The sequence below is a fragment of the Oenanthe melanoleuca genome, chromosome 1A (genome assembly GCF_029582105.1).
Source record: "Oenanthe melanoleuca isolate GR-GAL-2019-014 chromosome 1A, OMel1.0, whole genome shotgun sequence".
Lineage (NCBI taxonomy): Eukaryota > Metazoa > Chordata > Aves > Passeriformes > Muscicapidae > Oenanthe > Oenanthe melanoleuca.
The window spans coordinates 55,445,371-55,463,169 of NC_079334.1; the positions used below are offsets into that span (position 1 = coordinate 55,445,371).

The 17,799-nt window shown below is 40.1% G+C and overlaps 1 protein-coding gene across 2 annotated transcripts in view; it reads right to left on the minus strand.

The window, feature by feature from the left end:
* Positions 1 to 10,108: 10,108 nt before the first annotated feature.
* The window catches only part of CPNE8 (copine 8), a 71,912-nt gene continuing 64,221 nt past the window's right edge, over positions 10,109 to 17,799 (minus strand). For both annotated transcript variants that reach the window (XM_056516272.1, XM_056516273.1), the window contains 2 exons: positions 15,491 to 15,564; positions 10,109 to 12,041 (listed from right to left, as the gene is read on the minus strand). In XM_056516272.1, the coding sequence (XP_056372247.1) occupies positions 11,853 to 12,041; positions 15,491 to 15,564 (263 nt within the window). In that variant the 3' untranslated portion in view covers positions 10,109 to 11,852. The remainder of the gene's footprint in view (positions 12,042 to 15,490; positions 15,565 to 17,799) is intronic.

Consider the following 17,799-nt stretch of genomic DNA (forward strand, 5'->3'; position numbering starts at 1 on the left):
AGTTGTGCTTAAGGGTAGCCTGTGTTTTTTATTATCTACTTAATCAGATGAAATAAGGCTCTTTCGTCTTTTTTTTATTTATTCTTAATTAAGAAAATGATGAGACTTGTTCCATAAGAGGAGTGCAGCCTTGTACCTCCTAGGCAGGAGCAAGAAATGCTGCCAGGGGAAATTCTGTACACAATCTTCCTTTCAGATCTGGTTATAAAATGGTAGGGGCACTGACATGATCAATTTGATAAAAACCAACTGCTGAATTTACTGAACCCTCCACCAACCTTGGACAACTTAAACTTATTAGAACAGCTTATCCCTATTTACTTTTACACATAAATATATGAAGTTTAAATAAAGCAACTAACATATGTGATCAATATACGAACATTTATTTTCTTTGAGGTTAGTATTGCTTCCAGCAAAGCATGATTATGCTGAAAGATAGAAAAAATACAATTAAAAATACAAAATTTTAATCCCCTACAACAGCTCTCTGCTCTTCCCAAACCATCTGCTTCTCAGCCAGGTGTCTCCTGCCCTTGCAGGAAGAATACATACCTGGCTGGAAACCAGGCTGCAGGAGAGCGACCCAATCTTACAGCAGTTAGGTAGGTGAGAACCCATCAGTTTTATCCCGTCAATATTCTCTTCACAGCTTTGCCTTTCCTTTTGGGAACCAGTGCTCAGTTGGTTTCCTTGCCACTGCATAGAATTCCTAATATTTCCATGGGATCTCCTTCAGTGAGCTCCTTGTGGCCACTGGCTCTTCCACAGGCTGGGGTAGCTGGTTGCTGGCATCTCCAGTGCTGTGCAGTGCTGTCACCAGTGCTGTTGTGCCCTGTGGTGGCAGAGCTTACACCCATCCTGTGCTGTTCTTGCTCCTTTACCCATTTCCCACACCCCTGCCATGGTGCCACCATTCTGACCACATCCCCAGCCCCCAGCCCAGCCCTGCTCCAGCAGCCAACGCACTGCCTGTGGGGCAGCTTCTGATCTGGGAAAGACATGACAGGGGTAATTGGGTTCCTTTGGCAGTGTGACTGTTTGCAGACCCCCTTGTCCTCCTCTAAGCCCAGAATGAATGCTCATGCACACACAGCTGCCAGTGATGCCTTAAGTGCCTCACCAGCACCTCTGCTCTGTCCTCCTTCTTCCACTAGAGCCCATGACAATAGATGAAACCCTTCAAGACAACCTTCTCTTGCAACACAGCCAACACTTGACTTGAAAGAGATTTTCATCAGCTTCACAGAGCCCTATCATGGCATTACTTCAAGTGCCAAGTGCTTGAGTTCAAACCTGAGACTTCTGGAGAGGCTCGTGGCAGACCAAGGCACTCTGTGCAATCACTCCTGCATCCTCCAGTGATAATTGGTCATCAGTCGAGGCTGCCAGCTCTGCAGAGAGCTGTATCCTAGGACAGCCTGTACTAGAACAGACTTCCAGCAGAGAACCCACAGAAGGAGGCTCACCACAAGTTATCTCATGGCTGCAATTTCTATATGGTCTCTTAAATGAAAGCACCTATTTGGCAAATGCCTTCTTTTTGTGTTGGTTTTGTTGGTTTTTTTCTCAGTTCCTTGTGAGGGCAAATGCCAGCCTGGAGATTTCTGACAGCAGGTAAGATCCAAGTTGTTGAATTTCACCCATTTAATATCTTTGATCTTTGTGAAATTTGCCTCCCACTCTTGGATGCGACAGGACAGGGGGTTATTCTTGCTTTTCCTGTCAACTCCTGCCAGAAGCTGGGAAAATGGAGATTTCCTTGCAAGAAAAGTGCTTTCCAAAAACCATCAAAGCTGTGATTTTGCCTACATTTTGCTCAGGTTTTGCTAAGGTTTAACTGAAGGTTTGTCAGCAGCTACACAGGTATAAATGAGAAATAGCTCCATGCCTGACTCATCCAGTACTCCACCACATATCCTACCTGGCAAGAGCTCCTGTTCAGCTGCTGCAGCACAGATTTCTTGCTCTTAGGAGGGGGCTGAGAGATCAGAGACCCCTCTCAGGACTGTGTTTAAAATAAAAATCTGTGAGGTCACAGCTTATGCCCTCTTATCTCCCAGGCTGCCTGCACCCACTGCCAGAGCAAGATCTGCCCTGTCCCCCTGGCAAGGGGGATCTGCTGGCACCTGGACCACAGACATCAACTCTTCTGCCTCTGGCAAATGGAAATACTGGGGGAAACAAATGTGTTCCCAAAAATAGTGCCTCCCTCTGTGGCTGTGAACAGCCATGTGTCACTCACACTCCTGCTGAGTCTGACTTTAGGTACAGCTGGCTGCTCTGGGTAAAGAGGGCTATTACTTCTTCCCAGAACAGATTGTCCAGATGATGGACATGCACAAAGATTCAATCTTCAGAAAAGCCCTAAAGCCCAGGAGAAGGGTTGAACCAGCCCAAAGGGGCAGGGCAGAGGCTGCCCAAGGCAGCAGATGGCAGTCCTGGAGGAGGTCACTGCCAGCCCCTCCCTTGCTTCCTCGGGCACTGCCCTGGGGCTCAGGGGGTGCTCATGATGAGCCAGGGGTGGCTGCCACTGCAAAGCTCTCACACTGCAGCCCTGTGTGCAGCAGGAGCTGGACAAGCCATGAGGGTGCAGGGATGGAAAGCACAGCAGTGGGAAGAAGGGGAGCTGAGGGAGGTGCTCCTGCTCTGACTCTCTGCTGAAGCTCAGATTTGAGGATAAACACAGCACACAGATTTAAAACAAGCAGGTGCCTGGGCACAGGCACAAGCCAGCAGGGAAGGCAGAGCAGTGCATGGCTAAACCCCTGCACTCCAACTCCTAATGAAATTCATGCAAATTTTAGAAAGCGATTGAGATGTCTGGAGTTTCCTCCACCTGTCATTGCCTTATTTCTAACAGATGCCATAATGAGGCACCTGGAGGACGAGATCATTTTGTTTTCCTTACAGTAATCACAATTTAGCTGGTCCATAATTTAATAAGAGTGAGAAGGGAACAGCAACTGGAAGAGCTCACTGGCTCCTTGGGCCTGCCCTGTCCTGCCGTGTTAGCAGTACAGCTTTGCAGTCCTAGCTCACAATCAAATCTGCTGCTGTCCTTGGGGACCAAGCATGCTGTGTCCTGGCTGCTCTGCTGCACCTCTGAGAGCTCACAGCAGCCCAGCACGCAGCAAAAGCCAGCAGCTTCTGGAGAGAAAAGCACATATTGCAGCTCCTACCAACTCAGCTGGGCCTGTGGTCACCCACAGATGTACCCAGCACAGCCAGAGCACAGGGGCACATCTGCCTGGGGAGAGCCTGGCTCGAATGGCAGAGGGATGCCTTGGGCAGGGAAACCTTCCCAGAGACCACGCACAGAGCTTGGTGCACCCCTTATGTATTTTAAACACAGGAATAGCCTGTGGCTATTTCTGCAAAACAAACAAAGCTGTGCTGCCCTGGGCTGCATGGTGAGCACACATAGGCTCCCCTTGCATCCAGGCAGGGCTGCTGCTCCTCAGCTGGGCAGGAGCTGCAGCAGCAGAGCTCAGCCAAGCTGCATCCTCACCTCCTGTTCTGAAAAGAAAAAAGTCCCTTTTAATGTCAGTAGGTATTTTCCCCCTCCTTGCCCAAAGCCCTCTGGATTCATTGAAGACCCTGCTTCTCCAGGCTGGCCTTACCGGGAATTTTCCATGGGAAAACTCATGGAAACAAGATCCTGAATGGCTTGTACCTTGTTTGCTGTGATGCTCCTGGGCTGGCAGGTCCCTGCCTCCCATCCAGCCCCTGGGACATTGCTGTGCTGGCCGCTGCCCGAGCTCCTTCGGCACCCGGGATCCACCCCTGCCTGGCAACATCTGGCTCTGCAGCTGCTGCCATCGCTGCGGGGACCGTGGGCAAAGTGACTCCTGCCCCCTGCTCTGGGAATTCTGCAGCACCAAGAACGTTCATTTCATGTGGTCCCTTGCCATCAATCCCAAACCTGGTGCGAGGGGTGCCTCTCCACCTGGCCTGGGGTGAGGGGAAATGCCCACACGGTGCTGGGGGGAAGGAGCTCCCCTCTATGGCACTGCCTTGAGGATGGGAGAGAAGGGGGAAAAGGAGGGGAGCACCTACCCACAAAGTACAGTGATACTTTAAACATTCTCTTTCTCCTATTTCAGTCTAACAGGTTTGAAATAAAGCAACATTTCAGTTGGTTTCACCATTGTGAAAAGGAGTTTTTGGAAGCCTGGTACTTCCTTGCAATGACAGGTAACAGATAAATCTATTGATAATGACTCTGCATGCATGAACGAGCATTTAGAGTCCTTCTGTACCGTGAAAAACCTGACAGTGCCAGGAAAAGAACCCTCACTAGTACAGTGGGGGTGTGCTCACACACATTTCTGTTCTTGCTAATCCTTCCAGGGCAGTGGAAATGTTGCAGTGCAGCTGACAGCGTATCTCCAATAATGAAATGCTGCGATTCAGTGGTTTTTCACACTCACAGTGGTATCACCTTCTTCCTGCCTGATTTCTTCTGAGAGGCTTAGCAAGATGAAATAAGCTACTTCAGAAACAACTGTGAAGTGTCTGCAACTGAGGTGTGGGTTTGGGGTTTTATATGCTGTAAAACCTCTTCCTATGCTGGAAGACACTTAGGTAAATAGCAAATTTAATTAGAAGATGTGATTTTTCCATAGTGTCAGTTCTACTGATTGAATCACTGAGTGAAATGCTAAAATGCAGTTTTATTTTGGTTTTTTTGTAGGGCTAGCACAGTGGCATTTGCTGAGATATGTATAGGTCTGAGTTACAGAATGGAGACAAGTTTTGAGGTCTAGACAGGAGAAAAGGAGGATGACTCATTTAAAACCAGAGGGGTTCTTGTTATCAAATACTTATCATGGTTACAACAAAAGAATGAATGTCTGCAGCTCCAACTGGAAGAGCAAACTATGAGATCAACAGGTTAATGGGAAGAGCAATTACAGCTTGCATTGTAAACTGATTTCCCCTCCACACAAAGAGGGCATTTATTTCTGAATTTTAACATGATAAACATGCAAAGCACAGATTTAAGACCATCTGATAATTTTAGTCTAATGATAGCTTTATTCCAACATCCCTTAAAGTCTTCAATTCTTTTATGCAGAGATTTGCCTATTATCAGGGAGTGAATCAGAGATATAGGCAAATACCTGTTCTTGTTTCTGAAGGAACTGCATGTTTCAGTATAGCCTTGTGTATGAATCTCGAGCCGACAGCATATTGTGTGTTGTTCCTCTTAAAGGAGTCATAGGGAATATAGGAATCATAGGGAAAAAAACCCCAGAAGGGTTTTGCTGGGTTTTGGTTGGTAACAACCATTGACCAAGTACACCAAGCCAAGGTGCCATGACTGTACTTAATTATCAATGGGACAGTTTTACTGCTGTACACACCTTGTTGCAAAACCTCAGGGACTTCCATCTTGCTGTCCATTTGGCATTTCCTGCTCCTCACCTGACCTTCACCACGAGACTGTTCCCTCCTCACAGCCTTTGTCACACACAGGGGCTGCTCACCTCACCTGCCCACTGGATGCAAGTCTCCTGAGTCTCTGTCTTCACGAGCCTCTTGAGTCCATGACTTTGGAAACAGGTGACTGGAAGCATGCATGTATTTCAGACAAGATCTCACCAGGGCTTTCTTCAGCCCTCCTGGTGCTTTCTTAGTCACCCATCCACTCCAGTCCTCCCCCTCTGCATTATCCTTTCCTCTTTCTTAATTAGGCCACCTACCTTTGCAGGACTGACAAAGGTGGCTTCAGGAGGCTATTTAACTATTTAGTGTTATTTCCCTGTTCAGAAGGGGGCTGCACAATTAGGGAATCCCCAGCAACTCTCACCCATCACTGCCGGCCTTTGAGAGCAGCCCCCCTTGCACAGACAGAGTTACCACACTCTTTCTGGTAATCTGCATACAAAACACACCCAAGTGCTTTAATTTTTTCCTCACAGGTCAAAAACCATCTGCTTATTTTCTCTCCTGCACTCTTTCAAAATTATCTGTGTTGTCCCTAAAGTGTGGCCCCATGGACCAGACACAGTGCCAAGCCCAGGCTTCAGCACAGCTTAGCCTGGAGAAATTATTATCTCTTTTGCCATATGAACATAACTGCTGTCAGCATCTTCCAGGGTGATCTTTGCTTTTTATGCAGTGGTATCACAATTTGATTCATATTCTGTTTGCAGCCCAGCTGTAATCCACACATTATTTAGCCCCAAACTGCTGCTTATAATGGTATCTTTTGTTTTCATTCCACTTGTGCTTATTTATCTCCCTCCTGAATGTATAGTTTTCCACCATTTTTTTCCCTGACCTTCCCTCTAACTCACCAAAGCCATTTTTAAATTTTTTCAGGCTTCCCAGCCTGCAGTTCTGGTGAGCTAATACTGTTATTCACTTTATAAATGTAGCCTCTATCTCATTTACCTACTGTATTAATGACAACATTTGCCAGAAATAGTCATGAGAGACTCCTGCTGGCCTCTCTTCCTTCCAGGTTTGACTACCTATTGATATTTTCCATTCCCTCCTGCTCACAGAAAGCCATCCACCAAGGCTGCCTGGTCACTCCAGTACTTCCAGGGCCTTTCTGCCTGTGCCCAGGGAAGGATTTAATCTTCTCCACAGTCTGCAGTAGCCCTTTGCCCATGGAAGAGAGACAATTTTCTTCTCCTTGAATTCCCTCTGGCTGGTGATTGTGTCCTGATGGCCCACTCAGCTTAAAGCACAGCATTCAGTGCTAATCTCTCTAAACATCCAGCCAATTGCTTTGATTTATGATCAGCCTGAAGCAAAGCAAACCACAGAGCAGCCTGTGGCACAGGGACACACAGGCCCCCAGTCGTTATGGCAATCTTGCTCTTCTCAAAGCTGGGCAGAATTTTTGCTCCCTGCGAACAAAGCAGTGCAGGAGTGATGGAATTGCTCGGGCACAGCCACAGCCTGCTGGGGCTTGGGAAGGTTCTCCCACCACTCACTGCCCAGGATCCACACTGCATGATACTGAGCAGGTGTCTCACAGCCCTTGCACACCTTCTGAAGGATGGAAGGATCTGTAAGGACACTCAGTCACGTCAATGCCTTCCATGGTTTGCAAAATAAAATCATCAATAAAAATTCCAATGTTGAAATTTATTACTGTCAAGTGTTTGGCTGTAGGTACGTGCTCCAAACTGAAGCACTCTATACCCTTTCTTTAGATGCCAATTTGAAAATACCAGTCATCTACAGTCACTTGCACACTCGTGGCAATGCATAATGCTGGCTGGAAAGAACACCTGAAATCACACCCTACCAGCTCAGTGGCAAAGAAGCAAAAATCCACCATGGAGTGCTGCAGAAAATGCTTATGAGTGCTATAAGCCCATTGTATGCATTTTCTGCAGCACTGCATGGTGGATTTTTCGAAGTGCTAAAAGCCTGTTTAAGAATAGTTCACATGAAAAAGATGAACAGTATGAAACAGCTAGCCAACAGTGAGAATGGGCATGGTCTGTCCTTCTGAAAACATTTCTGCTGTGATGACATCCACCTGCTTCCCCACACACACCCATTCAGCAGGGCTGGTCCTGGTCTCATGCATCACCCTTGCTCTGGTAGTTGACTCAGAGTTAGAGACAACCTTGGGTGGGGAGAGCAACCCCACAGAAATTGTCTCTGATCATTTGCCCAAATTGTTCTGACAGTCCTCAGTGCCCCAACTCTCCTCTGAGTCTTTCCAGTTTCACACATCTGAAGTCTCAAAACTGGACCTAGTACATGAGCCAAAGCCTTATTATTTTGAGAACATGGATTAACTCAGGGGCCAATATTCAACACTTTTACTTACAACACCTTCTCCTCAATATCTGTTTTGTGATCCACTACAACCTCAGACACTGTTTTAAAGAATTGCTGCACAGCCAGAAAGTGCTGTAACTGCGTGGTAGATTTTGGTTACTCCAGTACTCTTACCTACCTGCCCTGATTGAATTTGCTCCTCTTTTAGGCAATTTTTCGAATTCATAATTTCAAGTTTTAATTCAATTTTTGGAGGTGAATAAATTATCTCCAGTTTATATAATCCAATAATTTAATACCAAAAATACTATATATTGCTTCATCAATGGAAATGACTGGGTAATACCAAAAACAATACATGTCCCTATGGAACAGCAATTATTCTATTTCTTGAATTTGATGATGGAAGACTAATAGCATTTTTCTGAACAATCTAACCAGCCTGATAGCACTTCACAACATTTCAAACAAGGCTGGTATCTTCTGCTTTGCTTATAAAATATCTTCTTGAAGCAGCTGTTTATCTTTTTTATCCTGAAGCTCATTATATTGCTTTTTAAGAAAATTGTTTCAAAACTGTGTAGCAGTAGCAAATTCTTATTGGTAAGGGTAAACCTTAGTCTAGATTTATTATTTTTAATTGACTATTTAATTCAATGATTATCCCTCTTCTGTGAAGCTTGAAGGAAAAAAAAAGAATATTTAGGTTTTCCCTAATGGACTAAATGCTCATCCTTTTGTTAAATAATTGATCTACCTTCCCTTTATAGTAGAGGCTTCATTAGGCTTTAGCAGTCATAAAATTTTTTCTGTTTTTCTGAGTTTTTTCTGTTCTTTTTAGAGTTTTTCTGTTCTTTTTTACACATATCTTGGTTTTACATTTATACACAGCTACATATTCTTTCTATTCTTGTCAATTTTTCTCTTTAAAGAACTTCTGGCACAATTAGAATGACCTCTTACTATGCTCCCAGGTTTTCCATTGCATTGATGTAACTTCTCATTATGTGTCCTTTTATTAGTTCCTAAAGACGATAAATAATCTGTCATTCTGTTTCAGCCATTTTATCCTGGAGTGAATTTCATCTGCTCCTACTCAGGTGAGAATTTCCAGCTTTCCAAAATGCAACTTTTCTGAGACCACCACCCTCCTGAATCCTCTTCATCTCCTACAGACACTTCCCTGTGGCCCACACAACAAACTCTTCTTGTAGACCACTGAGCTGATTTGAAGTCCATGTAAATTCTACTCTATAGCTTTCCATCTTGGCCTAAAATGACAAAATTCTATTTTGTAACCAAGATCAAACCAGTTTCTTCTTCCAGATTAGCAAACAATTCCTCACTAGTCTGAATCAAACCTAGGAGTCACTCTTGAATTAGACTCCATGAGCCAGTGCCCCCCTCATTTGTAGGAACATTTGTGCAGTTTGCCCCACCAGAAAATTTTCTGCATGTGTTAAAAAGAAAACATCTACTTCCAAGATGGATATCAATAGAAGAGAGCTTTTGTCAAGGCCAATAGTTTCTCTCAGGTCAACTCATTTGTCACATAACATATTACATTTTACCTTTCATAAACATAAATACTCTCTGCTACTCTTCAGGCATGGCAAGTCAGCAAGTTTTGATAGCAGCTAGCATTTCTTGGGAAAGAATAAGAATTTTGTGTTCCATTATTCTTGAGAATAAATCCAGGAGTAAAAATGGCTGCAGGTAATCTTTTGGAGAAATTCAAGCTCTGAGCATCAATTCTCATCCCAAAACTGGAATGAGAGTTAATATGTGATTCTATGTAATAAGTCTCATACACTACAGATTCAAGATGTCAAGCATAGAAACAAGGAATCTCACAGGTCTGGAAAGAGCCCTTTTCCATTAGAATTCTCACTCCACTTATCACAACTATTTCTTTCCATTACATATGCTACACTTAGAACCCAATACTGAACAGGAAAAAAAAAAAACCCAACAGTGTGGAAAAGAATAGGCTGGTACTTAGGCTGGACAGACAAAATAACTCTGATGAAGTAACATATTTCCTTAACAGTTCTTTCACTTGTTAAATGAACTACTAGATTAGTTTTGAGACTAATATTTGAACTAATAAAATGTACTGGCCAAATGAGAGCTAATAAATTACTTTCATTACTTGAGTAGTGTGTTTTCTGGCCTTCTAGTGATATGATGAATACATGGCCCATTGGGAACAAATACTAATAACAACATAAAGATTTGTCTAATCAAATGAAACAACACAAACATGTATAACTTCAGTTTTTTCAAAAGTGCCAAGACTGTCCATGCAAAAAATAAAACCAGAAGATGAAAGGAGAACACCACCACCACATAGTAGATTTAAACTTACTCTTTATGATGCACTTTCATCAAAATTTGTAGTTGCCAAGTATCAAATTTCACTCATGCAACATCAATCCACTAAGAAATACAGATTTTGGTGAGAAAATTAAAGTCCATATTTATGTAAAAACTGTTTCAAAATAAAAATTAAGCAAGACTTTTTTTTACAAAAAAGAGATTTTTTTTGTTTTTGTTAACAGAATAATTATTTGGAAAATGTGATTTTCCACATGAAATTGTTAAAGGAAGTTAAATATATTTAAAAATGGAAGATTCTGCATTTACATAGTTATATGTCATTAATATTGAAGATATGCTTTCTGGCAAAAAACTTCTCATGCTTAAAAAATGCACCTTAGTTTTATACTGTACATTACAACATAGGATAGTAAGAAACAATTAGTAAACAGGTTATATGCAAAGAAAAAAGTTACATTTACAAGACAATTACAACTGACACAAAAAAATTTAAAATGTTCAGTTTAAACAGTATTTGAAGGCAATTCACAATCATTTCAGGAGTTTTGTGAAATTTAAGGCCATTAGTTCTAAATAAAATGTATCTGACACAAACTCACAAAACTGTGTATTTTGTACAAAATATACATGCAAAACCATTTTATAATTATATACGAACAGGCATATAATAAACTTTTTGGGTAGCTCTGTACACAAAATTGTGCACAAAGCAACATAGTTGTGCAATTTTTAAACCAGTTAATTAACTTTATTATTCATGCACCCTGAATGGAAATGTGGTTAAATGACAACATTAAACCCAAATATTAAGTCAGCATCCCTTTGAATGGGCAATCTAGACAAAAAAAAGTTAAGATTTTAAATTTTTAAAGTTTAAAATTTTCCACTATAAAACATCTGCTGTAATCACTTCAAAAGACATTTCTGATGCAAGATTTCCAGTGCTTTAAGGAATGCATGATATGATTTAACGAGCTCAGTGAGTCAACTATAACACTGATAGTTCTGGATTGAGGTAATTTTCTTTAATTAATTATAGCAAGTAACTATTCTAATTTGTTTCAGTAGTTAGTTTAAAAAACTGTAAACTTAGATAAACTTAGAAATTGGAGAATCTGTGAAAAAATACACATACCTCCCCCTCAGAGTCTGGAGTATGACATATGCAATTATGCTGTTCACATTTAGGAGTTGAAATTTTCAGTACATGAGATGAATGGTCTGAGCACTGATTGAAGCACTTCAGTTACTTTAAAACACACCAATGTATTTGTCCTTTTCTTAGCTTTGATTTGTATTTGTCTGGACAAACATTCAAAGAGATATTGCTTCTCTTGTTATCTTGTGACAAACTATTGCAAGCTAGAAGACAAGTGAGTCAATATTCCAAACTTTTATTCTTAAGAATAGTTATAAAAGTCCTGAAATTTAAAAATAGTAACATGTAAACATTGATACAGAGTAATAGCATTCCTATACACTTATATACACACAGTATTCAGAGAGGACCCAATCTTCTGAGTTTAAAACCTGACTTGTGCTTTCCCCCCTCCAACAAATACATCAAAAAAGTAGGGTTGGATTAAAAAAAAAAAAAGTCTCAGAACATCAACATCTTGCTCCTAGCATTTAAAAGCTTTACAGTTGCTTATGCAACTATAGGAGAATTTTGGTATGTGAAGAGAACTTTTCTAGCTCCAAGAAGTTGTCAGAAGCTACTGCTGCATCCAGAGATTTGTGAAATTGCTTGAGAGCAGTCATATCTGAGTCTGCAGCACGTGAATCGGGGGCGTGTAGGGTGGTGGTGCAGGTGATGGCTTTATTCCTCTGACTCTCATGTAGGACAGAAACTGCTCTGGGATTTCAGCTAATACATCTTTAGCAAGTCTTGCCATGCTCAACACGTGGTTTCCACTTCTGTCAATGTAATCTCGGAATGGTACAAACTACAAAACAGAAGAGATGTTCACCCAGGCCATCATGCAGACACAGAATATATCTTACAACAGTAAAAATAACAAAGCTTAACCTAGGGAGTTAGAACACATATGTTACCTAACACATGTACATATACACACATTGCATTTTATGTGATATATTTTATAAATACACATTGTATCTCAATTTTTACAGATCTGCCTTCTAATAGAAATAATGTAATGCTTTCACTTGGGTGAACCCCTTCACATGAGCCATGGCTAGCTCACATTGCTGATGACATGGTTCACTGATATATTTGGGTTCTCTCTCAACCCTTCCCATTCAAGAAGGTAATTTTGTCTCAGAAAGCTATTCTCAATTTACATTCCATGCTCCTGGTGCTACCCACCAAACTGCCTCCACTCAGGCACTTGGTGAATAGATTTTTTGACCTCTTAACTGAACAAAACAGAAAGGATGACTTTAAATTTTTTATCATTTTGTGTTATACCTAGTGGAACTATGAACCACCTGAACACTTTTAATATGATACTAACAAAAGCATAAAGAAGCTAAACAAAAAGGATTGGATCAAAAACAAACTTGTTATGTGATATCCAGACGTTCAACACCTAAACCAGTTACTGCTCACCCCTGGCTTGGATTCTGTAATACTTAATGAGAATCTTGTGCTACTGGCATATGAAAAAGAAACAATCCAGGCTCCTTGATTTTTTTTTTCTTGTATGAAAAGTAGGAGCAGTCTGAGTTAAAGAACATGTGTCCCATCCTAAGAGATCACCTCACCCAGTAGCCTGCAGACATGAAATCTCAGACCACTGCTCTGTAGTGAAGTGGGGCTATTTCAACAGTGTAATTGTTGAAATGCAATTATACAACACAGATGGCCTGATTTAGCTCTTCTTCACCTCTCCTCACACTGCAGAGATGTCAGAGGAGCTGGAGAAACTATGGACAGGCAAGCAAACCTAGAGTTGTACAAGGACAGCTAACATGGAGATGGCAGAGGAATAGAATCAAAGGTACAAGAGAAACCAAAGGGAAACTGATGGAAAAACAAGTGCTTTTTCTATCATTTAAGAGTTTAATTTAAAAGTCTAATATGAAAAAATCTCAGGAGAAACAACAGGTGCATCACTACAAGTAAATATTCTCCTACAATGTCTTAAACAACAAAAGGATAGGAAAGGAGCAAAAATTAAACAAAACTGAGGAAGAAGTTGTACACATGTAATACAATATGTACACACACAAACGAGGAGGAAATAGTAAAGAACATGCCTTTACATGGGTTGCAGTCAGTAGTAAATAAAACACATACAGTGACTCACTGTTAACAGACAAACTTTTCCTATACTTATTTAATCAAAATATTTCACAATACTGTCAGAATAGGTGATTCACTAGTTAATTTTAATTAACCTACTACACAAAAAATAGAAAGTTTTTATATTTGAGTAGTTAGTTTTATAAAAGCAAATCAGTTTTAGCCTGCTAGATACAAAATAAAGGTCAAACCAAACTTAGAGGGTTTGACAGAATCTCTATTTATTTAGTTAGTCTATAAAGTAAATATTTGTTAGTGTTTAGACAGAAAAGGAGCACAAAATAATACTGTCTTCAGGTAATTCAATATGGCATGGGACATCATTCTGATTAGAATATATTAATAATAAATACATGCTTTATTACAATTCTGATATGCAATGAATTCCAAAGAAATACAGAACGGTATTCATTGCATTTTTTTTTAACTTTTCAGCATAGGTTAGTAACCCCTGATGCAAAACATTTTCACAAATCTCATTTATAACGTTAAAACTCTATCCATTCAAGCTCTTTGAAGTTTTCTGGGCTGCCGTTATCAGAGAAATTATGTTGCTTATATTTAAATGCATTTAAACATAAGTGTAAAGCATGACAGAGATACCTGAATTAGCTTTAAACAAATTGACACGGCACTCAGGGCTTTGCAGAAATACTAGCTTGGGGTTCACCCCACACACTGCTCTGCTGAAAGCACTGACATTTACAGAACAACAGATTACTGACAGCTCCTCTCCAGCCCAATATGGACACCAAGAACACCGAAGAACAAAGGCTTTGACAAAATGAGAAAAAAATTCTTATCTCCTGTTCAGCTGTCTTACATCATCCCTACTTTTAAAACTATCTGACAACAATGATCAAAGAAGCCAGCATGCTTTACTCTTCTAAGAGTTTTGGTATCTCACTCCCATCAGTTGTTATCTGTGTATGTTGCAGAAATGAAAAAAGTATGTTTCTCAACTATTAGAATTCAGGAATCCATTACATTCTTTAATGTATATCCATAAAGAGTCTGGGGGTAATTTAATTTCTGTCATCTTATGCTCATTCCTGATCCCCATTTAGAAAAAAAAAAATAGAGAGGAAATTTTAATGTAGTATGGAAGAAGACTGAAGAAGACTGAAAAAAAAATCTGATCAGTTTCACTTCCATATATTTATGTAGCTTTCTTTATTTTTGTATTCTAATAAAACTGTAGTATAAAATCAGATGTTAAATACATGTTTTGAACACATCCTTGAATTGAAATATTACATCCACCAGGAGTTATCAATCAAACCTTGAACATTCATGAATCAGTATTTGTGACATTAAACATTTGGAAAAGTTTCAGTTCCTGCAGATATAAATGCAAACAAATAAACATATCCCAAAGTTCCTCAGCTGCTCTCTGACCTTAATTATCATGCAGTATGAGCTATTGATATGGCTCAGTTATTCTCCCTCTATATATATTCTACTAAACAACAATATAAAACTCCAATCTGTCTTGAAGAGAAATAAGTGAAAATAAGTAAGAGGAAAAATAAGTGAACATTATGAAATTTCAAAAATAGGAGGAGGAATAAAGGAAGAAGAAGAAATGGCAGATTCACGGTGGGGTTTGAATCTAAGGATGCCTGTCAGTGTTTAAGAGGCATTTGGACAATGCCCTTACTAACATGCTCTTAACTTTCAATCAGCCTTGGACTTAAGTGCCCTGGCAGGTGTACTAGATGTCTTCTGTAGGTCCCTTCCAACTTAAATACTCTATTTTATAAATGTATTCAGCTATGAGTAGAAAAATATGGCTTCCATATATGATTTACTTCTAGACAGATACCATTTTTTCTAGAAACATTATGTTTCTCAAAATTTTCAATAGCTTCTACATGGCTGTATAACATCAAGACTTTACAACAGTGTCCTGCCAGTTAGGGGTCATTTCCTAACAAATGCAAATCCACTACTATGCGTTATAAAAAGGCTTAGAGCTAACACAGAGAGTTTCTAAGCTTGTTATAAACACCTCAAGATAAAATATGTCATTGCTAAGGTAAAATGAAAGGTAGGAATATAGACAGAAATGAGAATTCAAAACAAAGAGGAACAGTAAAATCTATGAGAATACATTTTCTCTCCCACCTGCACAATGTCTCTTTCTGCAAACCTTCCTCTTGAAGAAATCCTTACTACATCCCCATCCAGCTCTTCCATAGCTTAAAAAAAAAACAAACAACAAAAAAACCTATGAGTTCAAGTACACAACAAAACCATCCTACCGAGAAAAAGTTCAGACAACTTACACTTTTGAGCAATAAAACCAACAATTCTTTAGGTAACTCAGTTAAGAATCATTTGCATCATAAAATACATCATGTTTTGTAGCTGTTTTGCACTTTTTCATGGTGACAATACATACTTCTATCTTTAATGTCACCTTCAGAAAAGAACAAACTATGACAAAGTTTTTATCCTTTCATCTCTCAAAACAGCAAGTATATCTGGTTTTGTAAGGTAATATATATATACTTTCAGAGATGGAGAAGAATTCATCTTCAACAGCTATTGTTACAGAAGGTATCAGAGGATACAGCACAAAGGGATAATAACTCACAATTCACACTGATAAAGCAGTATCTTCTAATGCTAGGGAATGAGGAGTGCATAAAAAATTGTTAAATTTATTGGGCAATTCTTCTTGTGTCTTCTGAGCAGGATACAGCAAAGCTCTGTTGTCCAGATACCTGGAAGCTATTCTAGGTAGAAAGATGTACCTGCTCTCTTGTCAGTGTTGGAATGGATGAATTTGGAATCTCAGATTATTGCTCAGATGCTGGATCTGCAATTCTACAAACCTTGCAGTGTACACTATGAAAATCAAAGCCATGCACCACTGAGCTTCTCAGCAGTTTACAAACTGGGTTGAATTCACTGAAACCAGCTCTTCAAAACCTAGTCCTTCTGAGCATATTTGTTCAAAGAAACAAATCAGTAGGTCTGCAGAACAAGTTGCCTGATGATGCTGTTGCAAAAACACACGTCTTCAAACCAAGAGACTGAAGTATTTTGAAGGGATTTCACTAAAAAATTCCAAAACAGACACAAAGCACATCCTGCCAAAATGAAACTCCAACCTTAAGAATATTCAGGGAAGTACCATATTTGCTTAGTCTGTTCCTAACATTCTCTAGGAAACTACCCATGGTCAGATACAGGATGGCAAAAATCCTCCTGTTGTGACCTATTATAGTCATCCTCAGATCCTTTAAGTAAAGCTCTGCCAAATGTATCATCTACCCAAGCTTCAGACTTTTAAGAACCCCTCTGGTATTCCCCAAGGGCTGGGAGATCTGAAGAGGAGCTGCTTGGTCTCTCTACAGCAGAACTGAAGCTTCAGGGGCATCTGAATGTCCAGACAGTGCCTAAACATCACCCTCCTGCAGACACACTTCTGCTGCATCCACGCAGACATGGAGTCTGTTGTGTATTCCAGGAGGAATCTCTGTAGATGGGAGTAATTTCTCTGTCCTCTTGGGCACTGATGGAACACAGACCTAATGGGTGAATCTCACTGAGGCAGTACACACAGGATTGTGGCTCCACAGGTGGAAAATATAACCTGCAGTCCAAACAGAATCCTGACTTCAGGGAAGGGGGAGGGATGACACCCCAAGAACATATCCTGACTGAGAAAGGGGGCCTGGGCAAATCCAAGGACCAGAAAAACAGCAAGAAAGGGGAAATGCAATGGAGGGATGAGAGAATGGTAAGTAACACACCATTCAGACCATGTTGGAATTCTCAGGAGTAAAAATGAAGTTTACAAATTTCCATCATACACATTTATAAATATAAACTTAAACTGTCTTTTCTCACTGATTGTGGCATACAATCATCTGAAGTGTAAGTGTTCACCTAGACAATTTTTTCATGGAATAAGATATTTAAAATTATGACTAATATACTAATTGCCAAACAGAGTAAGAATGCTTGTAATAAAATAAAATAAATTTTAAATAAAATAATTTTTGTCTTATTTTTTCCCTCTTTTTGTCTACATTTAGAGTATTTGTACAAGAATTAACATGTACAGCCATTAGTCAGCACTAAACATCTGCAGTATAAGTATATTTCATGTACAACAGAAGGTGAACTGTTCTAACCAGACACAGTAGAATTAAAAAAAGGAATTCAGGACTTTAAGGAATAGACACACACACAATGTCTACACTTCATAGTACAGTGATACATACTTACTAAATTAATACAAATAATGGAAGCAGCTTAGTTATTTCAACAGAGAATGGTGTTCCAGAATATCATAGAAAGAATATGCAAACAACCTGGTAATTTCTCTCCTGCTGTATGTAATATTCTGTCAATGCTGCTGCACAGTAGGCTCACTCCTGTTACCAAGTGAAGCCCTGTTCAATCCAGATCACCCCAAATGT